Consider the following 27,187-nt stretch of genomic DNA (forward strand, 5'->3'; position numbering starts at 1 on the left):
AAAATGTGCAGATCTGGCCCAACTTAGTTCTCCAAAGTGGCCTCATTCCAACTGCATCCCTCATTAAACTTGTCTCACCTATTCCAGGCAGACAGGTTATATCCATACTACTGGAACAGATTTTCCAATTACACACTTTTCTTTACACCGCCACTGCTCACTTCCAAGAATGACCTAATGGGTTGTCTTATCCTACTTTTCAGTGACCAAATTTAAGTGCGTGCCTCTTCTCTGAAGCATTCCTCAAGTACCACAACCCACTGTAATCTCTTCCTTCTTAAGATCCAGGAATGGGATTTTCCAATGAAGGTATGTATGTCATACTACTCATTGTCTATGTTTGTAACTGTGCACATTGTATCTACACCTCGATTTTGAACTGAAGAAGGGTCACTTCTGCCACTTTTCACACAGAACTTTATTGAAAACACAGACTTGAATAGAGAACCATATGTTTAAACAATGAATAGCAGGGTAGGTTACACAGGCGGCTCAGTTCATTGGAAGCTCAGTACTGAAAAATACAGCAATGGACAGCAAGACAAATATCAACAAATTTTTTTCAGCACTAATAGTCATTTGGCATCCACAAAATGATCCAGCTCAAACCAAGAATTGGACAAAGTTAACATCAGCATTAAAATATAAGTTACAAAATAAAACCAGACTGAAAACGAAAGCACTACTCAGGGTTCTTTGGGAACATAAGGCTGATCAGAGGCAGGTGGTTAATCATATTAGCTTTGCTGTCCCACCTCAGGATCATTCTGATTGTCTATTTGGACTTGCAGTTCCTCAGCTAACTTCTCAAATTCATGGAATGCAGAAATAAGCGGCTCAAGACTGAAATCATCATCAATTAAGGACATTGTTCCATTTTTTATAATACTACTGATATTCTGAAACATTTTAATAACAATTTGAATGTTATCATTTGTCTCTTCTATGTTAAAGAGACCCACAAATATCGATAGAGCCTTGGCACTGAATAGTTTTTTTGCCACCATAGGATTTTCAGACAAATTCAATAACATTTTCAGAACGTGAAATTTTGTTCTTGCATTGCCTGTGGTTAATAAGGAGAGAAACCCAGACATATAATTGGCAACGAGTGTGTGATAGTCTGTAGTTGTAGTGAGGTGTCTAAGCATCCTTAATCCAAGCAGCTGCTCAGGGGAACCCACGCTATGAGCAAGGGTTTCCTCACACACTTGACATATGAATGTCTCAATCATGTTTAGATTTGGGTAAGGTGGAGCCATATGAATCATATTTTCCAAAAAACTTGTCCTAACTCGGGAGGAGGGATAATTGAGCAAAGTTTCAATAAGTGAGACAACTCCTGAATCGCGAATGAAATCACGGGTAAACTGAGAAGCAGTCCTCATACCCATGGCAATCTTAGATATTTCATGAATGAAAGGATCTCGAATTTTGTCCATTAATAGAAGGAGTTCTTCAAACTCTTCAGGACCAATTTTAAGCTCACACTGTATGCAGCTGCAGGACCAACTCTCTGGCTCTGCACTCTCCCTGGTCCTAAGATGTTCTCGAATTTCCCTGACTGACCGGTAGGACGGATCATACTGAAATGGGAACTCAGGGTCAGGCTGATCAGGCTGAAGCAAAGATTCCTGCTCTTCCCCTTCTGGGGTAACTTCCACATTCTTGGGCTTTCCCTCAAACATTTCAGAGTATACGGATGCTGCTTCCTCAGGAATTCTAAAGGGGCTTGGGGATGGGAAGCCAATCCCATGACAAGGACCAGGTTTGAATTCAACAGTGACCTCTTCCCAGGTTTGGGGCCTGGATGATACATTAACTCCCTCATCAGCTGTATCTCTGAACCTGGGGCTAGCCTTGTACACAGGATGGGGATTTAAGTCAAAGCAGGCCTCATCCCTGTCCCAGAACCAGGACCCAAATATGGCCTCTTCTTCAGACTCTGGCCTGGTCTCTTCTCTGGCCACAGCACCCAAACTGGACTTTTCCTCCGCCCAGAACAAGGATCCACCAATGGCCCCCTCCTCGGCCCCTGGCTCAGATTCACAAATGGCTGAAGCCCCAGCCTCCATACTGACCTCTTTCTCTGCCCAGAACCAGGACCCAATAATGACTTCCTCCTCAAACCTGGGCTCTTGTTTGACCCTGTCACTGTTATTAACATCTTTCTGGGCCCTGGGCTTCAAGACAGTGTTAGACTCTTCCTTGTCTCTGGGTCTGAATCTACTATTGGCTTCTTCTCCAGGTAAAAACCAAGACTCTTTATAGTACTCGTCTTCAGACTCAGATTCAAAAAAGTCCTCTCTCTTTGTCCTGAGCTTGGACCTCATATTTGCCTCATCCCTGACTCTGGGCCTGAACAAATTATTGGTATTTTCTCCAGCCCACAAGCAGAATGGGTTGCCAGACTCTTCCTCAGACCCAGACCAGGAATCAATATAGGGTTCTTGCTTGGATCTGGGCCTGGATCTGGGATTAGGCTGATGTTTGGCCCTGTGCCTGGACCTGGTATTGGCCTCTTCCCTAGGCCATGATCTGATACTGGCCTCTTCTCCAGCCCAGAAAGAGGACATTGTAGAGGTCTCATCTGCTGACCAGAATCCAGACTCATTAGAGGCCTCCTCTCTGGCCCTGGACCTGGGATAGCACCAAGACCCCATATTAGTTTCCTCCCCCGATCCAAACCAGGGTTGGATTCCTGTCTGAACCTGGGAGCCAGGAAAGGTCTCAGTGTCTACATTGACCAGTTCCCTATCCACAGATAGGGCCATAGGTTTAGCAGCTGACCCAGACTCAGTATTGACCAGTGGCCAGGTTACTGCATTGGTCTGAGACACGCCCTCTGATTGCGACATTGCCTCAGCCCCGAACTCAGTCTGGGCCCAAGCCTGGGCTTCATCCTTGGGCCTTGCCCCAGGGATTGCCTTGGCTTCAGTCTTAGGACGTGCCCCACCTACTGCCCTGGCTTCAGTTTTGAGTCTTGCCCCTGCCATTGCCTGGGATTCAGTTTTGGGTCTTGCCCCGGCCATTGTCTGCGACTCAGCTTTGGGTCTTGCCCCAGCCATTGTCTGGGACTCTGTTTTAGGCCTTGCCCCAACCATTGCCTTGGACTCGGTTTTGGGCCTTGCCCCAGCCATAGCCTTGGACTCAGTTTTGGGCCTTGCCCCAGGTGTGGCCTGGGTCCTAACCTTTGGTCTGACCACCATTGGGACTTCATTCTCTCTCTCAGCCCCACCTCCAACCTCTTCTCCAGGCTTCTTTTCAGGCTTGGCCTGGACACCAGGCTCAATCTCAGCCCCAGTCATAATACAAGTTACAGAGGAGTCCTGATTAAATACCACTATCCCAGTCTCAGCCTCTACCACAGATCTGTCACAGTTTTCTATTTTCACACTCTAATCTTTCGATGATTCAGGTGATACAGTTGGAAACAAAAGTTAGAGTCAATCACCAGTCCAGCAGTCAATCAGCCTCCTTTCCAATCCCAGTCTCAGCCAATATTACAGACAGAGTGCAGAAGAAGCACAACCAAACTGGGAGAGGATGGATGGTTCCCGGGTGGGTGCACACCTGTTGAGGGTGGTGGTTAGCAGCAATTCCACCACCACCAGAGATGCCACTGAAGATCAATCTAGGAATCGAGAACGACGTGCGGCTTTGAGTCTCTTCCAACTGTGTCACTCCATGCAAAGACCCACACACAGAGACTGGACCTTGAATGCTTCTTGGGAGAGTTAGGCTATCAGAAAGTCTCTCTGTTATCCTCATTTCACCCCACACCGTTTACCCCCAGAGCTGTCACACTGCTTTGCTTGCTACAACACAGGTGAGAAAATGGTGGGAAAGTATCTTCGCAATGGGAGAGGCTGAGGAGCCCTCAGACCAGACCCTAATCACCCTTGGACCTGTGCTGGTCTCCTCTACCCCACCCAAAAGTTGTACCCATTCTCATACCTGCACTGTTGTGGTGAAATTTTCCTCTCCTTGCTTTGTTCCAGTGGTGTTAAGCCTTAAGCAAACAGCAGGCCATCCTATGGATAAGTAAACATACAGGAGAAATTAAGTCTGAGTGCTTGGTTGACAGGCAGACACCCTGATCCCTGATGCAAATATCTCTTTCTGTTTAAGTGTCTAATTTGTCTGATGTTTCCTGTCGCTTGATTCCTGCTCTCAGGTCTTCTCCGCCCATTCACAGCCCAATCCACACCTACCCCAATAGTCCTAATACTCCTGCAGGAAATGAGAAACGGGTTCTGCAGCAGTGTGCAAATCAGAAAGAGTAAGACATGTGAATCAAAGACACCCAACTGGATCAAAAACACCTGTCAATCTTCCTCTGTAGCTGCCCCTTGCATTGCCCCACTTTGCACAAACCTCCAGAGATTTAAGGCAGTCTTTTCCTTCTTTCCTTCTTTGCAGAAGTAACCAGCCTTAAAGCAGACCTATGGACCAAAGATAAAAAGGTTAAGACAATCAGAAGACCATGATAGCAACTAAGCGCCTGATGGACAGACCAATATCAAGGATAGGACTCCATATACTGTCTTTCAATATTCAGAGTCCTCTTAGTAGAATATTCTCATTTTATCTTGGCCCTCTATTTCAGCATTCCAGATAACAAACATCTCTTGACGTCATATTTTTCGCATTGCTCCCTTCTCCAATTCTGAGGATTCACCACTAGGTGCACCACATCCTTTGCCTTGCGCATTATAAATTGGGGGAAGGGCGCCCGCATATTCTAGAAAACAGGTTGTGCAGTGGTACTTGTATTTATAATTTGTCCCACCCTCACCTCCCAGTCCATCTTTTCCACCCCCAATTTTGGATGGAGGTGAGGGAGGAAGGCCAGGAAGTGTGGAGAAACCGGGTGGACAGGAGAATTTTAAGAGGCATTCCTGGATGCCTGACCTGCTCTGGTCGCAGTCACCCCATCCCAATTCGGGTGTCCAGTCACTGGTTGCTGCCCACCCTCACCCCCCATCCCCACACAACTTCAGAAATATAGGCCGTTTTCCCGTCCCTAGTTTTTCTCAAGCCTCTCCTGTACAGATGCACCCTGTGGCCTGAAATCGCCAGACCTACCGCGCACACAGGACATTCTGGCATCAAAGAGGCGCCTGTGGGAAGGGACAGCACCCGGCACGCGGGGTCCAACAGACCCCTTTCCAGAATCAGGGCCCGGGCGGGCGGCCCCCCGCGCCCGCCCGCTTGTCAGCCGGCTCCGACCGCCACCCCCGGCGGCCTCCCCAACGCCCCCAACCCGGCTCCCCTCCGCCATTTCGCCCGCAGCAGCCTCCCCCACAGCCCTCTCCTGGCACAGGCACCGTCGACGGCGGGGCGCGGGCGCCCAGAAAGCCCGCCGGGGAGCGGCCGCGCCGTTCGCCTCCCCAGGATCCGAGGGAAACCCTGTGGCCAAGACTTCGCGCCCCAGGACCGGTCCCCGCCGGTCGCCGCCCCCTCAGCGCCAGGGGTCCCCCAACGATGCGCACCTCTCTCAGGGACCCGCTACGACCCGGTTGCCTCCCCCTCGTCAGGCTGTCAGGGTCCGCGGGGCAGGGTGTGAGCCGCTCGTCGCCCCCAAGACACCCCCACTTGCCTTCGCAGGCGCAGGGTCCCGATGGTCGGCCTCCCCCTCCTGTCGCAGCTCCTCACTCGGATTCCCACCGCTCGCCGTGCGGGCAGAATGGCAAAGAGGCGTCCAGCCCCCCGCGCGGCTGCGCCAAACCCGGCAGGGGCTACGAAGCCTGCGGCACCAACCGCTCGCGGCGAGGGTGTCGGGAAGGGGGCGGAGGGATACTGCACGAATGGGCTCGACGCCCCCTCCCAGACCCACCGTAGTTCCGACCCAGAAAGAGGCGGGGCCTGGAGGAGTCCCGGCCTCAGGGGCGGGGCCACGCCGGCCCTCCACCGCCCCCCGTCGGGCGACCACCCTTCCCATCCCGCACACTTCTGGCACCGCAGCGTGTGGGGCCACTGGGCGGTGGGCAGTGGGGGCCGGGGTCGGGAGGGTAGGGAGGGGCCGCGCTGGAGGGAGCAGCGGATGGATACAGATCGTCCCGGGGTGTGTGTGTGTGTGTGTGTGTGTGTGTGTGTACCGGACTGATTGGAGTCCGCCCCCCTACCCTCCCCCATCGCGCGTGCCATCCTCCCTGGGCGCCAGCGGCAGAGGAGCTGTGAGGACGGCCCTGCCTGGGTCTGCTTTCCACCTTCTGGGGCCGCGGGAGGAAGGTGGGAGGCGGCGCCCGTGGAGGCCGAGCCACTGCCCCTCTTCTAAGGGAAGGCAGCCCTAGATAGACCTCTGGCCTGAGGAAACAAACCACCTGTCTGCGCCAGTGTCGTCATCCTGTCTGCCACACTGCCATTTTCTCAGTCGCAGTGGTAGCACGGTAGCACACTTTGCCATTTCGCCGCCCCCGCAGTTGCCCAGGAAAGAGGGCCTTTCCCTCTCAGGACACGCACCGGCTCAGACAGTCCTCCCTCTCATCCCATAGCCAGGTGTCAGGCACCAGGTAGGGCCGGTCCTGGCTTCTCTCCCCGGGTTCTGTCAGGTCTTCTCCTGCAGTTGCCTCCAAGCGCTCATCATCTTTGGCAGGGTGGGAATGTGGCAGGGATTAGAACCAACTGGGATCTCACACACTTGCCATACACACCAGTCTACTTTCCCCAGCCATTCTTTGGAGGACGACCCACCAGGCACCCACTTCCCTAAGACAGAAACCTGCTGGCCCTTGAATCCTCTGATTCCTGCACTCCTATATCCTTCCTGTAGTCTCCAGCCCCTCCTTTCTGTGCTCCATGGGGCAAACAGCAACCCTGGTTAAGCACACCTGTGGTTCAGCACAAACCTGCTGGCACTGTTGCCCGTTTTAAAACCCACCTAAATGGCACCCTCGCTGTTGTAAGCTGAATAAAGGTCCCCCAAAGATGTTCACGTCCTGTTCTCCTGAACCTGTAAATATGTGATGTTACATGGCAAAGGAGAATTAAGGTTGCAGATGGAATTAAGATTGCTAATCAGCTGAATGTAAAGTAAGATTACACTTCTGTATCTTGGCCAATGCCATGGCAAGGCTACTTTAAATGTGGAAGAGGTAGGCAGAAGAGTCAGTGTCACAGTGAAGTTGCATGAGAAAGACGCCACAAGTGGACGGGATATCACTAGTTTTGAACATGGAAGGAAGCTAGAGGCCAAGGACTGCAGGCAGACCCAGAAGTTGGAAAAGGCAAGGAGACAGATTCTTCCTAGAACCCCTCGGAAGAATGAAGTCCTCCTATCACCTTTATTTCAGACCAGAGAGACCCTTTTCCTATTTCCAACCTTCAGGACTGTAAGATAATATTTTATTGTTTTTGTTTTTTTAAGCCAGCAAGATTGTGGTAATTTGTTACAGCAGCAGTGGGAACCGAATTCACTCACCATTCTGATAAAGTCCATTCCCCTTCACTTTCTTGAATTGGGCTTCAGCCCCTGGGAGGATCAATCTGGGCGCTCATCTCTCACCACTATAACCACCCTCTTAAGCGCCTTCTCTCTTTTCTAAAGAAGAGAGATTTTGCAATCATCTTTGAGGTTCGTCTTGGAGAGAGTCCCTATTTACTGAATATCATGGATGCTTACCAGGATGAAAAGGGAACCTTATTCTTACCATGAATTTTCATATCAGCTTTTACTTGTTATTAGATATTTATTATAACTGTACAATATTTAGGTGATAGAGAAAAAACCTAGAGATGATTCTATACTATATCTAGAGACAACAGATGTCAGTTTTCAGAGGAAAGTCTTTCACTGTGCTCTTTCAATGGCCTTAGCTGAATTGTGGATTTTCTTTGTTCCAAAGTATACTCTCTTGGGTGAATGCCAGGGTGGAAGAAGGGAGTCTGAGCTCTTCTGGGATCTGTGCGTGTGCATGAATCTCTTTGCCTCTCTGAACTGTGCTTTCCGCATCTGAAAGTGTCTGGTGCCTTTTATTTGTTCAACAAATATATATGAATATGTACTTTGTCATAGGCACAAACAAAAAAGAAAGAAATCTCTGTTCTCGTGGAGGTGACATTTATTTGTAATTTCATTCTTATTAATTTCTTGTCTAAAAATTTACAGATTTATCCAAAGTCATACCAGCAAGCTTATCTGACAATTCTGGATATTGTGAAATCTTGATTCCAAGATACTTTCTGACAGAAGAGTGAATCTACCACTAGCTGACAGATTATACTGTGAGATTTTGAAATACCTGTTGGACAATTTATTGTTAATTCATTTAGAGAACAAACACTACGACTCATTAACATTTATTGAACTGAGAAAAGTCCTATTTTAAGCTCTTTATGTGTATTAACTCACAAAACTATTGGACATTATGGACTACTATCAAAATAATCTGTTACCTTCATGTAACAGGGAAGGAAACCAGCTCGGATGAGTTGTTTCATCTTTAAAGTCAGAGGGAAAAATAAAAGAGTAAAATATTAAAAGGATGCTGACCTATGTCTGTCTGACTGGTAGGCACTATTTACTTCATTCTAAAATGGATTCCAGTCTAATAGATTCTGATGGCCAAGGTTCCACTCCCCTGTGTCTCCAACAGACCTGTGTAACCCTGACTTACCCCTGAAATCTAAATCTCAGAACCAAATAACCCCCAAGCATTAAGCCCAGGATACAGATGCAGCTGTGTTATATCATACCTACAGCTCTGCCCCTCACCCCACCCCACCTCCTACATACTTATGCACGTGAACTTTCACACTAGCATATTCCTTGCCTATGCAACACACATGATCTACTCCTCTTCCCTCTTAATCACCATGGACACAGACCTGTTTTTGTCTATTAAGCTTAACTTGGCTATATTCTGTTGTTTTAATTTGCAATTCCATAATGACATAGAATGTTGAGCATCTTTTCATATACTTATTTGCCATCTGTATATCTTTTTTGGTCAATTATCTGTTCAGATCATTGACCTTTTTTTAAAACGAGATTGACTGTTTTCTTATTGTTAAATTTTAAGGGTTCTTTGTATATTTTGGATACCAGTCTTCTATCAGATGTTTTGCAAAGTTTTCTTCTCAATCTCCACTTGTCTTTTCATTCTATTAATAGAGTATTTTGCAGAGAAGGTTTATTTTTAATGAAGTCCAACTTACCAATATTTTCTTTCTTGGATCACACTTTTGATGTTGTATCTACAAAGTCCTTGCCAAACACAAAATTACCTAGATCTTTTACTATGTTGTCTTCTAGGAGTTTTATAGTTTTGCCTTTTACATGTAAGTCTATAATTCATTTTAAGTTAGTATTACTGAAAGATGTAATGTACGAGTCTAGATTTTCTTTGCATGTAGACGACCAGTCGTTCTAGCATCATCTGTTGAAATGATTATCCTTTCTCCATTGAATTACCTTTGCTCTTCTATCAACAACTGGTTGAATATATTTGTGTGGGTCTCTTTCTGGTCTCTCTCTTTTGTTGCATTGATCTATTTGTCTTTTCTTTTGCCAGTACCACACTGTCTGGATTACTGTGGCTTTATGGAAAATATTGAATTTGGGTAATGTCAGTCCTCTGATGTTCTTCTCCTTCAATGTTTGCTATTCTTGGTCTTTTGCCTTTCAAGATAAACTTTATAATCTGTTTGCTGATATCCATAAGATAACTTGCAGGGATTTTGATTGGGATTGCATGGAACCTATAAGTTGGGAAGAACTGACATCTTGACAATATTGAGTTTTCCTATACTTGCACATGAAAAAGCTCCACATTTATTTAGATCTTTGATTTCTTTCATCAGTGTTTTGTAGTTTTCCTCATATAAGCATTGTACATAATTTGTTAGATTTTGCCTAAATATTTCATTTTTGGTGCTAATATAAATGGTATTATTTTTAATGTCAAATTCCATTTTTTCAATGCTGGTATATAAGAAAATTTGAATTTTGTATATTAAGCTCGTATCTGGCAACAGTGCTATAATTGCTTATTAGTTCCAGGGTTTTTTTGGTTGATTCTTTGAGATTCCTACAGATATGATCATGTCATCTTTGAACAAGTAGTTTTAATTCTTCCTTCCCCATCTGTACATTTTTATTTATTTTTCTTCTCTTATTGCAACAGCTAGGACATCCTGTGTGATATTAAACAGGAATGATGAGTGGGGACATCCTCTCCTTGTTCCTAATCTTAGCAGAAAAGCATCTAGTTGCTCAGCCTTGGGATGTTAGCTGTAGGTTTTTTTGTAGATGTTCTTCATTAAGTTTAAGGAGTTTCCTCTATTCCTAGTTTTCTCACTTTTTATCATGAATGGGTGTTCAATTTTTCCAAATGCTTTTTCTGCTCTAAATGATCATAGTTTTCTTTGTTAGCCTTTGATGAGATGGATTACATTAATTGATTTTCAAAATTTGAACCAGCATTGTATACTTGGAATAAATTCCACTAGGTTGTGGTGTCTAATTCTTTTTATACATTGTTGGGTTTTATTGGCTAACATTTTGTGAGGATTTTTATACCTATGTGCATGAAAGAAACTGGCCTGCAATTTTTCCTTTTTGTAATGTATGTGCTTGGTTTGGGTACTAGGTTAATGCTGTTCTCATAGAATTTGGGGGGGGGAATTATTCCCTCAACTTCTATTTTCTTTAAGTGATTGTGTAAAGTTGGTATAATTTCTTCATTAAATGTTTGATATAATTCACCAGTGAACCTGAGTCTGGTGTTTCCTCTTTTGTAAGGTTAATCATTGATTCAATTTCTTTAATAGTTATAGGTATATGCAGAGTACCTATTTATCCTTGTGTCAATTTTGGTAGATGTGTCTTTCAAGAAATTGTAATTCTTCTAGGTTGTCAATGTTTTGGGACAAAGTTGTTCATAATATTCCATTATTATCCTTTTAAGGTCCATGGGAACATTTCTGGTGTTAGCAATTTGTGTCTTTTCTCCCTTTTCTTAGTTAACTTGGCTAGAGGCATATAAATTTTATTAATCTTTCAAAGAACCAACTTTTGGTTTTATTGAATTCCTCTACTGATTTCCTGTTTTTAATAGCACTGATTTCTGCTCTAATTTTTAAAATCTCTTTCCTTCTGGTTACTTTGGATTTAATTTGCTCTTCTTTCTCTAGTGGCTAAGGTGGAAAATTCAGTTATTAATTTTAGATTGTTTTTCCTTTCTAATACATTCATTCAATGCTATAAATTTCCCTCTAAACATCCCACAACTTTGATAAATTTTCACAATTTTTTTTAGAATATTTAAAAATTTCTCTTGAGAGTTCTTTGACACACGTACTATTTAGAAGTGTGTTGGTTAATCTCCAAGTGTTTTAGGGTTTCCAGTTATTCTTCTGTAATTAATGTTTAGTTTAATTTCATTGTGATCTGAGAGCATGGTTTGAATGATGTCTATTCTTTAAAAAATTTTAAGGTATGTTTTATATCCCAGGATGTGGTCTATCTTGCTGAATGTTCCATGTGAGCTTGAGAAGAATCTGTATTCTGCTGCTTTGGATGAACAAAACAGAATACACAAAAATTTATAAATATTAACTACGTACTGTTGATTGATGGTGCTGTTCAATTCAAGTTTGTTTTTACTGATTTTTCTACCTTCTGAGTCTGTCAATTACTGATAGTGTGGTGTTGAAGTCTCCCATTATAATAGTGGATTTGTCTTTTTTCCTTCAATTCTGTCCGTTTTTGCCCTCTGTATTTCTGTACTTTTTTGTCAGGTGCATACACATTAAGGATTGTTATGTCTTCTTTGAGAACTGGGCCACTTATCAGTATGTAATTCCCCCTTTCTCCTGGTAATGTTCCATGCTCTGCATCCTGTTTTATCTGAAATTAATAGAGCTACTCTGGCTTTCACTTGTTTAATGTAAATTCATTTAATGGTATTTCTTTCTCCATCCCTTTATTTTTAATCTATTGGTGTCTTTATATTTCAAGTAGGTTTCTTTTAGACTACATGTAGCTGGATCTTATTTATTTAATCCACCCTGACAGTCTATCTTTTTTGATTGGTGTTAAACCATTGACATCTATGATCATTGACACAGCTGGATAAATACCTACCATATTTGTCACTGTTTTCCATACGTTGCCCTTTTTCTGTTTTTGTCTTATCTTTTTCTGCCTTCTCTGTTTTAAATTGTACATTTTATATGATATCATTTCTCTCTTCTCTTAGCACATAAATGATACTTCTAATTTTACTTTTCTAGTGGTTGCCCTAGAGTTTGCAATATTCAAGGCCACTTTCAAATAACACCATACTGTTTCACAGGTAGTGCAAGTACTTTACAACAGAGTATTTCTAATTCCTCCCTCTTATCCCTTATAACATTACGTGTCATTCATTTCACTTATCTATAAGCTGTAGTCACCACATACACTGTTGATATGCTTATTTTGAACAAACTGTAATCTGTTAAATCAACTATGAATAAAAAGACTTCATTTCACCTTCATTTATTCCTTCTCTAACACTCTTCCTTTTTTCAATAGATATGAATTTTTGATCTATATACATTTCCTTCTCTCTGAAGAATTTTGTTTAACATCCCCTGCAGGACAAGTCTACTGGGGACAAATTCTCTCAATTTTTGTTTGACTTAGAATGTCTTTATTTCTCCTTCACTTTCAAAGAATAACTTTACCTGAATACAGAATTCTAGATTGGTATTTTTTTTCCTTCAACACTTAAACATTTCTCTCCACTCTCTTCTTGCTTCTATGGTCTCTGAAGAGAAATCTGATATAATTCTTGCTCCTGCTCCTCTATAGGTAATGTGGTAGGTTTCTCTGGTTTTTTTCAACATTTTCTCTTTGACTTTGATATTCTCCCATCTGAATATAATAGCCTAGGTATAGATATTCTGGGTTTTATCCTGCTTCATGTTCTCTGAGCTTCCTAGATCTATGGTTTGAAGTGTGTCATTAATTTTGGAAACTTCTCAGCCATCATTACTCAAATATTTCATCTGTTTCTCTCTTTTCTGTCTTTGTGGTATTTCTATTACATGTATGTTACACCTTTTGTAACTGTCCCACAATTTGTGGATATTTTGTTCAGTCTTTTTCACTCTTCTATCGCTTTGTATTCTCTTTTGGAAGTTTCTACTGACATTTCTTCAAGCTCATTGACTTATTCTCAGCCATGTTCAGTCTATTGAGGAGCCCATCAAAAACATTCTTCATTTCTTTTACACTGTTTTTGATTTCTAGCATTTACTTTTTGATTCTTTCTTAGGGTTTATAGCTCTGTGTTTATACTACCATCTGTTTTTGCATGTTGTCCACTTTTTCCATTAGAGCATTTAGCATATTAACCATAGTTGTTTTAAATTCCTGGTCTAATTCCAAAATTTCTGCCATATCTGGATCTGTTTCTGATGCTTGCTCTGTCTCTTGATACTGGTGTGCTGGGGTTTTTTCTTTGTTCATTTGTTTTGTTTTTGTGAGATTTTTTGGCTTTTAGTATGCCTTGTAATTTTTTGTTAAAAGGTAGACAGTATGGGTTAAAGAAACTGAGGTAAATAGGCTGTTAGCATGAGGTTTTATGTTTATCTGGCTAGGAGTTAGGCTGTGTATACTGTTTGCTATAGCTCTATGTGTCAGAGGCTAAATATTCTGTTGTCCTTGTTTTAGTTTCTCCTGTTGTCTTTGGGTTTCCCTAGAGACTTTTTAAAACAGAAATGTGACCTTGCCGAGGCTGGGGAGGCATCTTGGTACTGTATGTGATACAAATGATGCCCTTACAAGGATATCATATCTAGCTTTTATCTTAATATTTAGAAAGGAATGTGCAAACATCACAGAACCATGTTTCCCAAATATTATTCCATTGAACATGAGGCCATCAGGATGTTAAGTGGCATTCCATTTTTTAACGTGGTCTAATGAAACTGGGAAATGTTATAGAAGACCCTGAAATATTTTGATTAAAATGATGTGAAAGACCTGTGAATAGAGTTTAAAAAAGAAGAGATTTTTTAGGAGTAAAATAAAGCTGAGGGGAGATGTAAGTAGTTGGAGGGTTATTATAAGCTAGATATACCACAGCTGCCTTATCTGCATAAAGTCTTAAGTTGACATACTGCAGCAAGAGAGAGATGGGTCAGAAATGGACTGCATAGTGAGGTTGTGAGAGAAAAATATTAACTTATTATTGTAAGAGAGCATATCATCTTCAACTCTGGACACATGATAGGAAAGGCAAAAAACCATTTAAGGATGATTTATGTGTCTTGCTGCCTGAAGCTGCCAGGAAGGTAACTCTGAATTTCTTTCTCACTCCAGAATTCCATGACCCTAGTCCTGTAGATCCTAGGATGCGGGGTAGAGACGTTTTCTTAAAGAAGGTCTGAGATGTACACTTCCTTCAGCTTTAATCTGCTCTTATTAGACATGAGCCTTATTGATGTGGTTGGAAGGTGTGGGGGGAATGGGAAACATTCTATGGTTCTATTATTTGGTCTCAGTGTTTCAGTGAGCCTTTGTCCCTGGTTTGTGACATTCACAAGTGCTTCTCAGTTTTTTTCTTTTTTAGGTGAGACAGGAGGTCTATAGGGGGCTAGTGTTGTGTATTTTCCTCTAGTCTGTGAACTCACAAGTGTTTCTTACCATTTTTTTCCCCTCAAGGCAAGATAAGAAATGCTAGATGGGGCTGGAATTGAAAAAAAAAGCCTTTCCCCTAGTGGGATAAGGCTCTAGTAGTTTTTTCCCATTCAGAGCAGGCAGTTGTCATGGAGAATGCTCTGAGTGTATTTCAAAATGTTTGCTCTTCCCATCCTCCTGCTGTATCCATGAGGGAATACTTCTTGGCTCTTCATCATGAGAACTGAGTGGTTTTCCTGGAGGTCAAATCCACAAAAGCTCCTGTAAGACTGTGACACACAGAATTTCTCACTCCCTTGATGGTCCACACTCAGCCTCCAGCAATTTATCAAAATTACCATTTAAGTGTTCCTACCAGTTTTGGTTCCAGTGGATTCTACTCCAGGTAAGCAGATCTCAACTATGACTCTGAATTTGTCTGTTTCTCCAGATTTTGTAGTGGTGGTTTGGTCTATGATCTTAGTTATCTGATGGGTCCAAGAAAAGCCAGGTATTTTCAGTGTTTTCAGATTTTTCTTGTTGTGACTTTGGGAGTCACGACTTCCAGGCTCTTTATATATTGCAACTGAAACCAAAATTTTGGATGGAAGACTTAACTTATGCTGTTTGAAGATGTGTTGACAGCTATTTCCCCTCAAGTCTCTGTATACCCTTTAACTCATTCCTCTTCCTTATTCAAGTACTTACTCAAATTGACCACTGAATAAGTGTTATTTGCGCCACCATAAAGGAAGTGACAGAAGGTGATAGTAATTTTTTATTTTACAACTAAGAGTTATTTAACAGAAATTATTTGAACCAGGAATTCTACTTCTAGGAGTATGCCCTAAAGAAATAGTTAAGGATGTGCAAGCCAGTTTAGCTACCAGTGTATCAGTCCTCTGCTATCCCTTCAACTATGGGATGATTGTAGAGAAGAAAAATATCACAGAGGGAGTGCACTGAAGGCATAGATGGAAACAGAAAAACTGAGATAAGTGGTCTAGACAGCAGCAAACACAAACACCTACACGATCCACAGATCTGTTTTTCAAGATCTGTTCTCAGTATTCTGGAATTCATCCAGGTGATCATGTGGGGTATAAAAGGGCAAAAACAATAACTTGACTGAAATAAATAAAAACAAACAGGTGAAATGTACCATTTAGTGACAGAAATTTACTATAGGAATGTTCAACACAGAATTGTTTTTAATAGGAAAAAATAGAGATAACCTAAATATATGAGTATAGGAAATTTGTTAATTGTGGCAAGCTTGGTAGATGGGATTCTATGCCAACAATAAATGGAAGTGTCTGTTTCAGAAACACCTTGTCAGCATTGGGCTTTATCCAACTTTTATTTTTGTCAATATGCTGGGTAAAAAATGGAATACTATTATTTTGATTTGTATTTCTACGATTGTGCAGAAGCATATCAGGGCATACTACATTAAGGTAGCAGTAACAAATGACCCTCAAATCTCAGTAACTTAAAGCAACAAAAATGTATTTCTGTTCATACTACATACCCAACACAGGCTGGTTGGGGCTACACTTACTAAGATTAAAGTGATGGAACAGTCACTATATGGAACATTGCTGGTTACCATGGAATAGGAAAAGACAGATCATGACAAATCACACAGTGGCTATTAAAATTTTACCCCCAGAACTGACAAAAATTTTTCTGTTATGTTCCACTAATTAAAGCAAGTTATATGGCCATAGCTGTGTTCAAAAGGAATGGGGAAGTGCAAGACTAAGTGTCTGAAAATTACACAGAAGGAAATCTTGGTTAGATTGCCATATATGTTCTAACTAGTGTTTCTAGTATATTCTATCTTTTCACTTGCTTATGGTAATTTACAACAGCTTTATTGAGATACAGTCTACTTACCATACAATTCACCAATTTAAAGTGTACGATTCAATGGCATTTAATATATTCAGAATTGTGAATGCATCATCAAAATCAATTTTGGAACATTTTCATTAGCCCAAGAATATACCCTGTAGCCCTCAGCTATCAGACTCCTTGCCCCTATTCCTAAACCAGAGACAACAACGAATCTGCTTTCTGTCTCTGTAAATTGGCCTTTTCTGGACATTTCATATAAATGGAATCATGTGATATGTGGTCCTTACTAGCTTCTTTCACTTATCACTTGTAACATGTATCAGTACATCATTGTTTTATTGCTGAAAATTATCCCATGATATAAGCAGGCCACATTTTATTTATCCATTTATCAGCGATGTATATTTGGGTTGTTTCCACTTATTGACTATTATGAATAATGCTGTTATGAACACTTGTGTTCAACATTTTGTTTGGACATATGTTTTCATTTCTCTTAGATGTATACCCAGGAGTAGAATTGATGGAACGTATGGTCACCTTTTGAAGTTACTGTTTCCCAAAACAACCACACCACTTTACATTCCCACCAGCAGTGTATGAGGATTCCAGTATCTCCCTATACTTTCTAGCACCTTTTATTATCTGTCTTTAGTATTATAGTCATCCTAGTGGGCGTGAAATGGTACCTAACTGTGGTTTTGATTTTCCTAATGGCTGATGATGTTGAGCATCTTTTCATGTGCTTATTGGCCACTTTTATATCTTCTTTGGATAAACGTCTATCCAGGTCCTTTGACCATTTAAAAATTGGACTATCTTTTTATTATTGATTTGTACCTTTATTATTGAGTTGGAACCGTTTTTTATACATTTTAGATCCAAGTCCCTTACCAAATGTATGATTTGCAAAATTCTCTCCAATTTTGTGGGTTGGTGTTTCATTTACAATCTTGATTGTGCCTTTTGAAGCACAAAAGTTTTTAATTTTGATGATGTCCAGTTTGTCTATTTTTCCTTCTGTTGCTTGTGCTTTTCATGTCATATGTTTGAAACTACTACTTAATCCAAGGTCACATAAATTTATACCTATGTTTTATAGTTTTAGGTCTTACATTTAGGACGTTGATCAATTTTGAGTTTTAAAATATGGTGTGAGGTAGGGATCCAAATTCATTCTTTTGCATGTGCCTATCCAGTTGTGCCAGCATCATTTGTTGAAAAGACAATTCTTACCCCATTGTATGGTCCTCGAATCCTTGTCAAAACTCAATAAATATAAAGATTTATTTCTGGACTCTCAATTCTATTCCACTGATATGTGTGTGTGTGTGTATGTGTCTGTGTATATATATATATGTCTACCCTATGTCAGTACCGCACAATCCTGATTATTGTAGCTTTGTAATAAGTATTGAAATCTCACAATGTAAATCCTCCAACTTTGTTCTTTTTAAAGATTATTTTGGCTATTCTGGATCCCTTGCACTTACACATAAGTTTTAGGAACAGCTTGTGAATGCCTGAAAAAAAAACAGAGCTGTAAAGTGGTAAGGATTGCATTTAATCCATAGATCAATTTGGTCAGTATTGGTACCTTAACAATACTAAGTTTTCCAATCCATGAACACACATTTCTTTAGTTCTTTAATTTCTTTCAACAATCGTTTGTAGGTTTTCAGTGTACAAATCTTACACTTTTTTGGTTAAATTTATTGCTAAGTTTTTTATTCTTTTTAATGGTATTGTAGTTGTTTTTAAAATTTTATTGGTTTGCTCATTACTACTGTATAAAAATACAACTGTGTTTTGTATGTTGATATTTTATGTGAATTTGCTCAACTTATTGGTTTCTTAGTAGATTTCCTAGGATTTTCTAAATATAAGATTAATTCACCTGCAAATGTTTTGGTATTATGAATCATGTCAACATTATCAGTTAACTTTATCAATCTTTTTTTTTAATGCCCCCATTGATTTCTATCTAACCAGCCATGGCATTTTCTCTCACCAAGAATTTAAGTAAAAAAAATTCTCCTGGTACTTTTATGTTTCAATATTTGCATTTAAATATTTGAACTAATTGCAGTTTATTGTGGTGTAATGTATTTTATGTTATTTATCTCCAAATAGGTTGCCACTCTACCAAATTGTGGTAAAATATACATGACATAATATTTATTACTTTAGTCATTTGTAAGTGTATAATTCAATGGCATTAAATACATTCACAATGTTGTATAATCATCACTACTATTTATACCAAAACATTTTCATCATTCCCAACAGAAACACTATACCGAATAAAAAATAACTCCTCTTTTTCTCCTCCCCTAAGCTCCTGGTAAACACTATTCTACTTTATGTCTCTATAAATATGCCTATTCTAGGTACCTTACACAAGTGGAATACTATAATATTTGTGCTTCTGTGTCTGCCATATTTCACTAAGTATAATGTCTTCAAGGCCAATCCATGGTTTAGTACATACCAAAATTTCATTCCTTCCTATGGTTAAATAAAATTCCATTTTATGTATATACCATATTTTGTGTAACCATTCATCCACCAATGGGCTCTTAGGTTGTTTCCACCTTTTGGCTATTGTGAATAATAATGGTAGAACACTGGTGTATACATATTCCAAGTTACTGCTTTCAATTATTTTGGGTATATAGCCAGGTGTGGGATTGCTGGGTCATATGATAGTTCTATGTTTAACCTTGTAAGAAGCTGACAAACTGTTTTCCACTGCAGCCATGCTATTTTACATTCCACCAGCAATGCACAAGTGTTCTAGTTTCTCCACATCCTTGCCAATGCTTGCTACTTTAGTTTAAAAAAATTATAGGTATCCTAGTAGGTGTAAACTGGTATCTCGTGGTTTTGATTTGCATTTTACTCATGACTAATGATGCTGAACATTTTTTCACATGCTTATTGGCCATTTGTTATGTTCTCTGGAGACACGTTTTAAGTCCTTTGCCCATTTTTAAATTGGGTTGTTTGCTTTTTTGTTGTTTAGTTTTAGGAGTTCTTTATATATTATGGATATGAATCACTTTTAAGATATACCATTTCCAAATATTTTCTCCCATTCAGTAGGCTGTCTATCCACTTCCTTGATAGTGTCTTTTGATGTACAAACGTTCTTAGTTTTGATGAAGTCCAATTTATGTATTTTTGTTGTTGTTGTTGCCTGTGCTGTTTGATGTCATATCCATGAAATTGTTATCAAATCTAGTATCATTAAATTTTCTCAAATGTTTCTTCTGAGAGTTTTACAGGTTTAGCTCTTAAGTTTAGGTCATGGATTCATTCTGAGTTATTTTTTGTATATGGTGTAATATAAGGGTCCAACTTAATTGTTCCGTATGTGGATGTCCAGTTTCCCTGCACCATTTATTCAAAAGACTGTCCCTTCTCAATGGAAGGGTCTTGGCATCCCTTGTAGAAAACCAATTGACTACTGATTTTCCGTTTATATCTGGGGTCTCTATTCTATTCCATTGGTCTATGTGTCTGTCCTTATGCAACTACCATACTGTTTTTTTTTAAAATTTATTTTTGGCTGCATTGGGTCTTCATTGCTGCACATGGGCTTTCCATACTGTTTTAATTACCATAGCTTTGTAGTAAGTTTCAAAGTTGGGAAGTATGAGTCCTCAATTTATTTTTATTTTTCAAGACAGTCATGGCTATTCAAGGCCCCTTCCAATTCCATATGAATCTGAAGATCAGCTTTCACATTTCTGCAAAAAAAGGCTCTTTGAATTTTTACTGCTTTGAATCTGTAGATCACTTTGGAAAGCACTGACATCTTAACAATGTTATGTCTTCCTATCATGAACACAGACTCTCTATCCATTTATTTAGGTCTTCTTTAATTCTTTCAGGAATGTTTTGTAGCTTTCAGCAAGCAAGTCTTTCAGCTCCTTGGTTAAATTATTACAAAGTATTTAATTATTTTAGATGCTATTGTAAAAGGAATTCTTTCTTAATTTCCTTTTTGGATAGTTCATTGCTTCTGTATAGAAACACAAGTGATTTTTTTGAGTGTGTTTTGTACCCTACAACTTTGCTGAGTTGGGATTGTTAGCTCTAATAGCTTTCTTGTGGATTATTTGGGATTTTCTGTATAAAAGATCATATCAGGGGCTTCCCTGGTGGCGCAGTGGTTGAGAGTCCGCCTGCCAATGCAGGGGATACGGGTTCGTGCCCGGTCTGGGAAGATCCCACATGCCGCGGAGCGGCTGGGCCCCTGAGCCATGGCCGCTGAGCCTGCGCGTCAGGAGCCTGTGCTCCGCAATGGGAGAGGCCACAACAGTGAGAGGCCCGCGTACCATTAAAAAAAAAAAAAAAAAGATCATATCAGCAGTGAATATTGATAGTTTTACCTCTTCTTTTCCAATTTGTATGTCTTTTCTTTTTCTTGTCTAATAGCTCAGGCTAGAATTTCTAGTACAATGTTGACTTGCAGCAATGAAAGTGGGCAATCATGTCTTATTCTTGATTTTAGGGGAAAATCCTTTAGACTTTCACCATTGAGTATGATGTTAGCTGTGGAATTTTCATAAATACTTGTTATCATGTTGAGAAAATCTCCCTCTATTCCTAGTTTTCTGAGTGTCTTTATTATGAAAGGGTATTGGATTTTGTCAAATGCTTTTTCTATATCAATTGAGATGATCATTTTGTCTTCATTTATATTAGTGTGATGTATTACATTGGTTGATTTACTTATGTTGAAACACCCTTGAATTCCCGGGATAAATCCCATTTGGTTATGCTGAATAATCCTTTTAATATGCTGTTGGATTTGCTTTGCTAATATTTTGTTGAGAATATTGGTATTATAGTTATAAAGGATATTAGTTTGTAATTTTATTTTCTTGTGGTATCTTTATCTGGCTGTGGTATCAGGGTAATGCTGGCCTCACAGAAAGAGTTTTAGGAAGTGTTCCCTTCTCTTCAGTTATTTTGGAAGAAGTTGCAAAGGACTGGTGTTAATTCTTCATTAAATATGTAATAGAATTCACTGGTGAAAGTAACTGGTCCAGGACTTTTATTTGGGGGAGGTTTTTGACTACTGATTCAATCTCTTTATTTGTTTTAGGTATACTGAGTTTTTTTTATTATGGTAAAACCCACATAACATAAAATTTAACATCTTAACCATTTTTCAGTGTACAGTTGAATAGGGTTAAGTATATTCACATTATTGTACAAAAGATCTCCAGAACTTTTTCATCTTTCAAACCTGAAACTCTACCCATTAAACAGTTCCTCTTTTCCCCTTCCCCTAGCTCATGGAAACCATTATTCTATTTTCTGCAGCTATGCTTTGACTACTTTAGAGACATCATATAAGTGGAATCATATAGTATTTGTCTTTATGTGACTGGCTAATTTCACTTAGCATAATGTCATTAAGGCTATTTCCATATTGAAGCATGTGACAGGATTTCCTTCCTTTTTAGTGCTGAATAAAATTCCATTGTATGCATATACATATTTTGTTTATCCACTCATCCTTCAATGGACATTTTGGTTGCTTCCACCTCTTGGCTATAGTGAATAGTGCTGAATTCGTTCATTGGTTCTATCAGTGTTTGTGTGTATGTAATTTTTAGCATTTTCTACATATAAGATCAAGCCATCTACAGAGAGAATTTTACTTCTTGCTTTCCAAATTGAATGCCTTTTATTTCTTTTTCTTGCCTAATTCCTCTGGCTAGGACTTCCAATACTATGTTGAATAGAAGTGGTGAGAGTGGGCATCCTTGCCTTGTTGCTGATTTTAGAGGAAAAGCTGTCAGGCTTTCACCACTGAGTGCAATGATAGTTGTAGGCTTTTCACATACGACCTTTATTATGTTGAGGAAGTTTCCTTCTATTTTTAGCTTATTGAGTGTCTTTGTCATGAAAAGGAGTTGAATATTTTAAAATTCTTTTTCTGCATCGATTGATATGATCATGTGGTTTGCTTTATAGTTCTATTTTTAACTTATCATGAAATCATCTAATTATTGCAGTTTCATGATAAACACCTATTTTAAATTCAATTTCACATTTTGAATTTAAGGTCTGTTTAAGGTAGTATTACACTAGAAGAGGAATGAAATAATAAAAGATACTAGTGAAATTCATGGTACACTCTAGTTTTCATGATCACTACCAAATTATGTCTGTGCGTTTTGTCACTTTAACCTAGTGCCTTGCATGGTGCTAATCACAGTGTCACTACTTGATAGAAGATGAGAATTCCTGGGCAGAATCTCTTAGATAGCAGTTCTTCACGCATGGAAGTAATGTCCTCAGTTGCCTAGAAGGGTACACACTCTGAGTACACTTTCTTCTTAACAGTTTTTGCCTTCCCTTTCAGAGTCTAATGACAGCAGCTGATAGGAGAACCTAACCCTTTGCCTTCTTGGTATGATGCAGTCTAGGTTTAGAGAATGTGAGGCAATTCTTGTGACATTTATAAAATTATCCAGAAAGGAGGAAAGCAATTGATATCTAACATTTGGATATGAGCCTTATTAGGTGGACACACTGTCCCTTCTCATCAGCATCTGCATTTCCCTTTAAAAGCTCCCAGAGCTCCCCATTATTGGTGGTTTAGATGCTACCTATAGCACTTATTAGTGCTACCAGAAAGCTAAACTGTCACTCACTTTTAAAATATTAATATGAAAAAATAAAGAGGCTAATGTATTAAGCTGTGATAACCAACCCATAGACATATTTTATCTTGTCACACTTGTCTACCTAATTTCCTAATGAGGTATTTCTAAAAGTGAAAGTGCTGAAGCCAAAAGTTTGGGCCTCCTCTGTTCATTGATACTTACCACAAATTACTCCTGATTAAAATTCATACAATATTACAGTCCTTACAGCAAGGTATTGGCATGCCTGTAAAATTAAAATTCCTCTAATTTTATGTACTCAATAATTTAAATGAAAAACCTTACCACTGTGAACCTCACCAATAGATGAAAATCAGTATGTTTCTTTTATTACATGTGAATTTAAAGATACTTTTAATACTTTATTTGGCAATCTTTATTTCTTGTTTTGTGACAAATCTCTTCATGGTCTTTACTCATTTTGAGACAGGAGGTAGATGGGTCCCCCCAGGGTAAGGAATTGGAGATTCGTTCCCTGTGGACCGATACTCCAAGATGAGTATAGCAGGACAATCGAGAGAGGAGGCTAGAAGATAAGGGACCACATATTTCTCATCCTTGAAGTCAAGGAGACCTTCCCGACTAGAAAGCTCCTTGGAGGTCAAAAGGCAAGTGATGCTAAGCTACCCATAGGCCTCTTTGGTGGAATCCATCTTGGCTGAGAGATGCATGTGCACACATGGGAGGATCCTGAGATATACCAAATACGTACTCTAAACCAGGCAAATCAAAATGATTGGCCAAAGGAAACATGGAAGAAATGCCCCATATAAGTGATTTAAACTACCATGAGGGCATGACTCTCTGAGTCTGTCTGTGCGTCTATCTACACATACTGTACACTTTTTCCTCCTAATAAACACTTTACCTGTGTCACTGCTTTCCATCTCTGTGGGAATTCTTTTCTGCAAAGCTGAAGGGCCAGGGCCTTGTCACCGACCAGTGGTCTAGCGGTTAGGGTTTGGCACTTTCGCCATTGTGGCCTGGATTGGATTGCCAGTGTGGGAACCAAAACCCTGCTTCAAGCTGCTGAAGGCCGAGGCCACCAGAGATCATATTTGTTGCCGAAACCTGGGACTTCAAGGTAAACTGTGGGCTTCACCCAGCTGAGGCTTGAGGGCTCTGACTTTTGCACTTGCTTTCTTTCTTTCACTCTCCGCTTTGCATTCTTTTCAAGACCTGCAGGGCATAACCTCTGTCTGCCTGCAGTGTTATGGCTTCCTCCAACACTGGGGGTGGCAGGAGGATTCCCCAGGCTGTGCAGATTAAAATAACGCTTGGGTGACAGCTGACGCTGTCCTTTGGGACCTGGTGGAAATGTGATGTCCGACCGTGCAGGAGCCCCAGGGGTCTCTCTCTCTTTCTCTCACTCTCCCTCTCTCACTGCCCCGTATGGAACACTCCATTATGCTTTTCCTTCCCACTTTACTCACACAAGAAGGTCTCTTTCTCACTTCATATCTCTGTGCCCTTTTAGGGAAGGATTTCCTGGATATCATTCTTAAATGATTCCTGGGCCCTACCACTGCCAAACCCAGTGCTGCTGTGTCAGACAAAATTGTCAGACAATTCCCAATTCTATCTTAGCTGCCAGACAGGACAAAGGATTTGGGGTTCTTCTGCTGTCTAGTCTCTCACCTCACTCAACACCCGGAAATTTACTATGAGAATTTCTCCATCTCCTGCCCTTCAAGGCTTAAACCCCATGCCACCTTCCATAGCACTCAACTCCAATTTCTCCAAGGGTTCTTCTTCGCATCTATCGGACCCCCTTTAGTCCAGGCCTTGGCAGCATACACACTGCTACGGACAGCCTATTGGGCTGGCCGCCATCCAGAAGCCCGAATTATAAATTTTGTAGATGCTCAGTCATGAGGAATACACCCCAGCATAGGAAGACATCATAGGATATAAGCTCTATAGCCATGGGATCTCTCCTAAGGAAAGTCCTGGCAACCGGTCTGCATTAGTTCAAATGTCCTCCCCTGGTTACGTGGGGAGACACCTTGGGCAAGGTACCACGGAAGACCAGAGACGTCTAGTCAGAAATCGATGAGGAGTAGAGGATGCCTGAAACCCCATCAGGTTCAAAGGGAATTTGGGGGATGCCCTGAACCCCTTCAGGTTAAAGCCTCCTGGTAAATGTTTCTGGGACGCCGGATTCCATTTCTAGGAGCGCTCTCTTGTAGGTTACTCAACAAGCTCTCTTGTAGGTTACTACAACCTCTCTTGTAGGTTACTCAACAGGGCAGGATCCCCCTCCAAGCCAGAAGGAATACCTCTGGAGTGTATCCTTAAGAATTGGAATTTTTTTTGGGGGGGACCCTGCATTGGGTCTTTGTTGCTGTGCGTGGGCTACTCTTTGTTGTGGTGTGTGGGCTTCTCATTGCAGTGGCTTCCCTGTGGAGCATGGGCTCTAGGTGCGCAGGCTTCAGCAGTTGTAGCGTGTCGGCTCAGTAGTTGTGGCACACAGGCCCCAGAATGTGCAGGCTTCGGTAGTTGTGGCACGTGGGCTCAGTCGTTGCGGTGCGTGGGTTCTAGGGCATTCAGGCTTCAGTAGTTGTGGCGTGCAGGCTCATTAGTTGTGGCTCATGGGCTCGAGAGCTCAGGCTCAGTAGTTGTGGCACATGGGCTTAGTTGCTCCATGGCATGTGGGATCTTCATGGACCAGGTATTGAACCTGTGTCCCCTGCATTGGCAGGCAGACTCCTAACTAATGCACCACCAGGGAAGTCCTAGAAATGGAATTTTTTTAAAATAGAGGGCTAAGAAAGGAAAAACTTAAGTTCTACTGTAACAGTGCCTGGCCTTTGTATAAGTTGGGGAATGGAGAAAAATGGCCTGAAAATGGGTCTCTAAATTATAATATTGTTCTACAATTAGGTCTTTATTGCCACAGGATGGGAAAGTGGACTGAGGCTTCCCTATATTCAGGCTTTCACGGTCCTTTACCAAAATCCCGCCCTATACAGCTCTTGTAATTCAAAACCTGGGGAACCAGAACTCTCCTGACATTTTAGACGATCCCCTTCTAAGCTCTCCCGTCTCTCAGGGGGGAAACCTAGCTCCTCCTAAGGCTGATAATATCCCTACTTCTCCAGAGCCACCTACTTCTCTCGGTCCCTCTGACTGATCCCCAAATCCACCTCCCTATATCCCTCCATACCCTGTGTTAGTCAGGAAGGTCTCATTGACTTCGAGAATGAGAAATATGTGGTCTCTTATATTCTATCTGGGCAGGGCCCAGCCTCCTCTCTCGATTGTCCTGCTATTCTTATCTTGGAGTATCAGCCCACAGGGAATGAATGTCCAGTTGCTTACCCTGGGGAGACCCATCTACCTCTTGCCTCAATTTTGCTTTAAATATCCTCATATGTTCCTTAAGATTTGTGCTTCCCCCTCCTGGTGCTGAGATGGATACCTAGGTTGGTTAAATCCAAGCATTGTGGTCTTCTCATGAGTTACTGCAAAGCTGCTTCAGGAGGCACTTGTGCATAAGCTCTTGTCAATTACTAATCACTAGTAAGTCAACTAACTGTGGCTAAAGCCTGAAAGATGGTCCTTGACAAAAACTAGTGCCCATCCTTTGTGAAATAATGTCAGGATGGCTACATTCTTCACTCCCCCATGCCTTATTATTCAATTGCAATTTATGTCCTGTAAATTGGTAGTTTTCTTGGTGCCACTTATGAAATTGAATTAAATTGGGACATTCTATTTAAGTCAGCATTTCCAGTTATAAAAATTTATCCTAATGAAACAGTAAAGGATGTTCAAAACTAATTAAAATTGTCATCTTTGAAAATCACCAGCTTAATTCATCTGTTATAACCCAGAATTTAGAAATGGCAGGGGCAGGGCAGCAATAAAGTTGCAAGGGGAAAGAGAAATTCTTTAGACATCACCAGATATGCAATGTGCGCACACATGCACGTGCACACACACACACACACACACAATCATACATACACACATATATACACAGTTCTGTAGGTTCTGTTACTAAAATCATAAATTTGGGGACAGA

At 40.8% G+C, this 27,187-nt stretch overlaps 2 protein-coding genes across 7 annotated transcripts in view; both read right to left on the reverse strand.

The window, feature by feature from the left end:
* The window catches only part of GPRASP3 (G protein-coupled receptor associated sorting protein family member 3), a 153,841-nt gene that overhangs the window by 17,939 nt on the left and 108,715 nt on the right, over positions 1 to 27,187 (reverse strand). For 3 of the 6 annotated variants that reach the window (XM_060292879.1, XM_060292875.1, XM_060292881.2), the window contains 2 exons: positions 4,378 to 4,445; positions 3,958 to 4,034 (listed from right to left, as the gene is read on the reverse strand). The gene's annotated coding sequence lies outside the window, so the exon portion shown is untranslated. The other 3 variants (XM_070044731.1, XM_060292880.1, XM_060292882.2) reach the window with 3 other exon arrangements.
* GPRASP2 (G protein-coupled receptor associated sorting protein 2) lies at positions 401 to 3,633 on the reverse strand. The gene has a single exon (XM_060292874.1). The coding sequence runs from the start codon at positions 3,306 to 3,308 to the stop codon at positions 738 to 740; it is 2,571 nt and encodes an 856-aa protein (XP_060148857.1). The 5' UTR covers positions 3,309 to 3,633; the 3' UTR covers positions 401 to 737.

This window comes from Globicephala melas, chromosome X (assembly GCF_963455315.2).
Source record: "Globicephala melas chromosome X, mGloMel1.2, whole genome shotgun sequence".
Lineage (NCBI taxonomy): Eukaryota > Metazoa > Chordata > Mammalia > Artiodactyla > Delphinidae > Globicephala > Globicephala melas.

Bases quoted from the DNA above. Each gene is read 5' to 3' on its own strand.
- GPRASP2 (XM_060292874.1), bottom strand. From the start codon at position 3,308: ATGACTGGGGCTGAGATTGAGCCTGGTGTCCAGGCCAAGCCTGAAAAG.